The sequence below is a fragment of the Lipotes vexillifer genome, unplaced genomic scaffold, assembly GCF_000442215.2.
Source record: "Lipotes vexillifer unplaced genomic scaffold, Lipotes_vexillifer_v1.1 scaffold39, whole genome shotgun sequence".
Taxonomy (NCBI): domain Eukaryota; kingdom Metazoa; phylum Chordata; class Mammalia; order Artiodactyla; family Lipotidae; genus Lipotes; species Lipotes vexillifer.
Window position 1 is genome coordinate 718,262 of NW_006787038.1, and position 3,820 is coordinate 722,081.

The 3,820-nt window shown below is 46.2% G+C and overlaps 1 protein-coding gene across 1 annotated transcript in view; it reads left to right on the top strand.

The window, feature by feature from the left end:
* Positions 1-1,725: 1,725 nt before the first annotated feature.
* Positions 1,726-3,820, top strand: part of DNAL1 (dynein axonemal light chain 1) — a 36,379-nt gene continuing 34,284 nt past the window's right edge. Inside the window, exon 1 of the mRNA XM_007459714.1 lies at positions 1,726-1,763. Within this exon, the coding sequence (XP_007459776.1) occupies positions 1,761-1,763 (3 nt within the window). The 5' untranslated portion in view covers positions 1,726-1,760. The remainder of the gene's footprint in view (positions 1,764-3,820) is intronic.

Consider the following 3,820-nt stretch of genomic DNA (forward strand, 5'->3'; position numbering starts at 1 on the left):
TTTTCTTCAGTAAAAATTTTACTTTTTCCTATTTTTAGGAATTGATTAAATTACCTTTTTCAAAGTGAAATTTATTTCTTATTTCAAAATTTAAAACAGTCTCATTATAGAACAATCAGAAAACAGACAAGCAAAATGAACCTTGTATTAGTCGGCTCAGGTTGCAAGTAATAAAATACCATAGACTGGGTCCTTAACAGAAGTTTGTTTTCTCACAGTTCTGGAGGCTGGAAATCCAAGATCAAGGAGCAGACAGGGTTGGTTTTTGGTGAGGCCTCTGTTCTTGGCTTGCAGATGACCACTTTCTCACTGTGTCCTCACATGGCCTTTCCTTTCTGCACACCAGTCCTGGTGTCTGTTCCTATAGGACACAAGTCCCATTGGGTTAGGGCCCCACTCTTATGGCCTCATTTAACCTTAATTACCTCCTTGAAGGCCCTGTCTCCAAATACAGTCACACTGGGGCTTAGGGCTTCAACATATGAATTTTGAGGGGACACAATTCAGTCCATAACAAACATTAAAACCTCCTAATATCTTTTTTATTTTAAATTGCATGTAACTTTTATATACTTATTTTTTATAAATTTGTTTATTTCTGGCTGCGTTGGGTCTTGGTTGCTGCATGTGTGCTCTCTCTAGTTGCAGCGAGTGGGGGCTACTCTGTTGAGGTGCGTGGGCTTCTCATTGTGGTGGCTTCTCGTTGCGGAGCACGGGCTCTAGGCGCATGGGCTCAGTAGTTGTGGCTCGCGGGCTCTAGAGCTCAGGCTCAGTAGTTGTGGTTCATGGGCTTAGTTGTTCCGCGGCATGTGGGATCTTCCCAGACCAGGGCTTGAACCTGTGTCCCCTGCATTGGCAGGAGGATTCTTAACCACTGCACCACCAGGGAACCCCCTCATAATATCCTTAATAATGCCAATTCTCTGTTGTTGACATTTGGGTTTTCTTTTCGCTGTTAAAACTTTGAACATATATCTCTGTGCATATGCCTTATTATTTCTTCAGGATCAAGTCCTAGAAGTGGAACTGCTGGGTCACAGAGGTGCAAGTTTTTAAAGCTTTAAAATTGCCAACAGCCTGCGGAAAGGCTGTATCAATTACAAACAGCAGTGTATGTATGCGTCCCCACTTCTCCATACCCCTAGCAACTCTGGACATTTTTAGTTTTTGCCTAATTTGATAGCTGGGGATAAAAAGACACCTCGGTTATGTAAAACCAGCATTTCATGCTTCAGCCGCCTCAGGCTGCCTGAAGGGGTTGGGAGAAGCTAACTGAAGAAATGCAGCCGTGTCTGGATATCCTCAGTCGGACAACTAGATAAATTATAGCAGGGAGTCAAGAGAACGGGAAAGGCAATCTGCAAAGGAAGGGAATTTTTAAAGTTCCTTTATGGGGTGTGGCAGTTGTTACAGGGAGGTTTCAAAGTTTTAAATTTTAAGCCGGTACGTCACTCAAGATTAGCTGAAATTACTTTCACAAGGGAAAAAAACATCGCCCAACCACTCCGCGAGGTTATGCTCTCGACCCCTCTGCGCCACCAGTTGCTGCGCTTGCAGTCCCCGGGTAGTTAGCAACCGTGGAGCGGGAGGACCCCGGCGTACGCGGCGCGGTCCCACAATGCCCTGCTTGCGCCACACTGAGGGCGGAGAGAAAAGACTCCTGCCGGGATAGCAATCCAAGGAGAGCTCCAAGAGGTGCGCATGCGCACTGATCCCGGCGGGCCCTAGCAACCAGAGCAGTGACAGTAGCAACCGTCGGAATGGTGAGTACCCTCCAGGCCTCATAGCCAAAGCTGAGAGAAGATTGGAAGTGGAAAAGGGTAACTGGAGGGTTGAGGAAGGCGGAGGTCCTCAAACAGCGGAAGGGAGCTGGTAGCGGATGCTGGCTCGGTAGATTCTGAGGCCTGAGGCGAACGAGAAGCCCTGGCACCGGGTGGTGTGGGGCTGATTGGAGGTTGGGTTAATCTCTGCCAGAGAGTCTGGCAGAGAAAAGGGAGGGCAAAGAGCAGAGGGCAAAAAGCAAAGAGCGGAGTAGAGTGGGAAAGGTGACGGAAGGGGGAGTGTGAATAAGGATATCTTTTTACAAGGAAGTAATCCGTGCCCCGCCCTGGCGAGATAGAGGGTGGGGCTGGTTAGGAGAGGAATGTGTATAACACGGATTGCCGCAGTATTTGTAACCTGTGATACGGCCAGGTTGCCCTCTGAATGACTGTCAGTTCAGTTATTAGTAACATTGTAACAGTATAAAACCCTCTCTAACACAGCATATTAGGGTAGTGTTTCTCAAATTTCAGTATGCATGAGTATGATTTTGGCCTAAGTTGGAGTGCAGATTATGAATGTTTAATTAATTGGGGGGGATTCAGCAATGTGCATTTCAAATGATTCTAAAATTGGAGGGCTCCCACAACACTTTGAGAAACTGCTATCTTAGACTTGAAATCTGTCGGCGGGCTATGAAGTAATGGTTTTACCTAGTGATGCTCCTCAACTCCTACGTAAAGTGAGCGCTCTCTTGCTTACATACTTGGTAGATCCAACTAGTAGTTGAAAAAGGGATGTTGTTGGTTAGTTACAGACCCAGCCAAAGCTGTTTAGCAAAGTATGTGATTGTCCTGCCTGATGGAAATTTTTTTTTGATGTTGGGGGTAGGAGTTTATTAAAATTAATTAATTATTATTTTTGCTGTGTTGGGTCTTCGTTTCTGTGCGAGGGCTTTCTCTAGTTGTGGCAAGCGGAGGCCACTCTTCATCGCGGTGCACAGGCCTCTCACTATCACGGCCTCTCTTGTTGCGGAGCACAGGCTCCAGACACGCAGGCTCAGTAGTTGTAGCTAATGGGCCTAGTTGCTCCGCGGCATGTAGGATCCTCCCAGACCAGGGCTCGAACCCGTGTCCCCTGCATTAGCAGGCAGATTCTCAACCACTGCGCCACCAGGGAAGCCCCTGATGGAAATATTTATAAAGAATAAGTTTAACTAGTTTTCTTCTTTTTGTGATTCCATTACTATATAAGTGGGCAGAAATTGAGCCCAGGAAATTGAAATGATGAGGAAATCATGCCTGACCTCAATCACGAGATTAAATGCTACTCTTTTTTTTTTTTTTTTTAAATAAATTTATTTGTTTTATGTCTTTTCTGTAGTTGTGGGGAGCGGGAGCTTTCTCTTCCTTACGGTGTGCAGGCTTCTCATTGCGATGGCCTCTCTTGTTGTGGAACACAGGCTCTAGGCGCACGGGCTTCAGTAGTTGTGGCTCGCCGGCTCTAGAGTGCAGGCTCAGTAGTTGTGGCTTGTGGGCTCTAGAGTGCAGGCTCAGTAGTTGTGGCGCATGGGCTTAGTTGCTCTGCGGCATGTGGGATCTTCCCGGACCAGGGCTCAAACCCATGTCCCCTGCATTGGCAGGCGGCTTCTTAACCACTGTACCACCAGGGAAGTCCCTAAATCCTACTCTTTTAAAAGCAGTTTCCCCCTCTGCCTTCCTTACTTTATTCCACAGGCATTTAGCTGAAAACCAAGGAAAGTAAAAAATTCTTGAACCTAAATTTATATTTAGGTGGAGAAATAACTAGCCCTAAATAATTCTGAAAGTATGAACCATGAGAATTATTGAAAATCTTCAAATAGAGAATCAGAACTAGTAATTAGATGAAGCTAGCTGAGGCTGCAAACTTGTAGTTCTGGGGCCCTCTAGAAATACAGTCCCACATAGTTTTTTTTTTTTTTTTGGGCTGGGTTGGGTCTTCGTTGCTGCGCGCGGGCTTTCTCTAGTTGTGGCGAGCGAGGGCTACTCTTCGTTGCAGTGCATGGGCTTCTCATTGC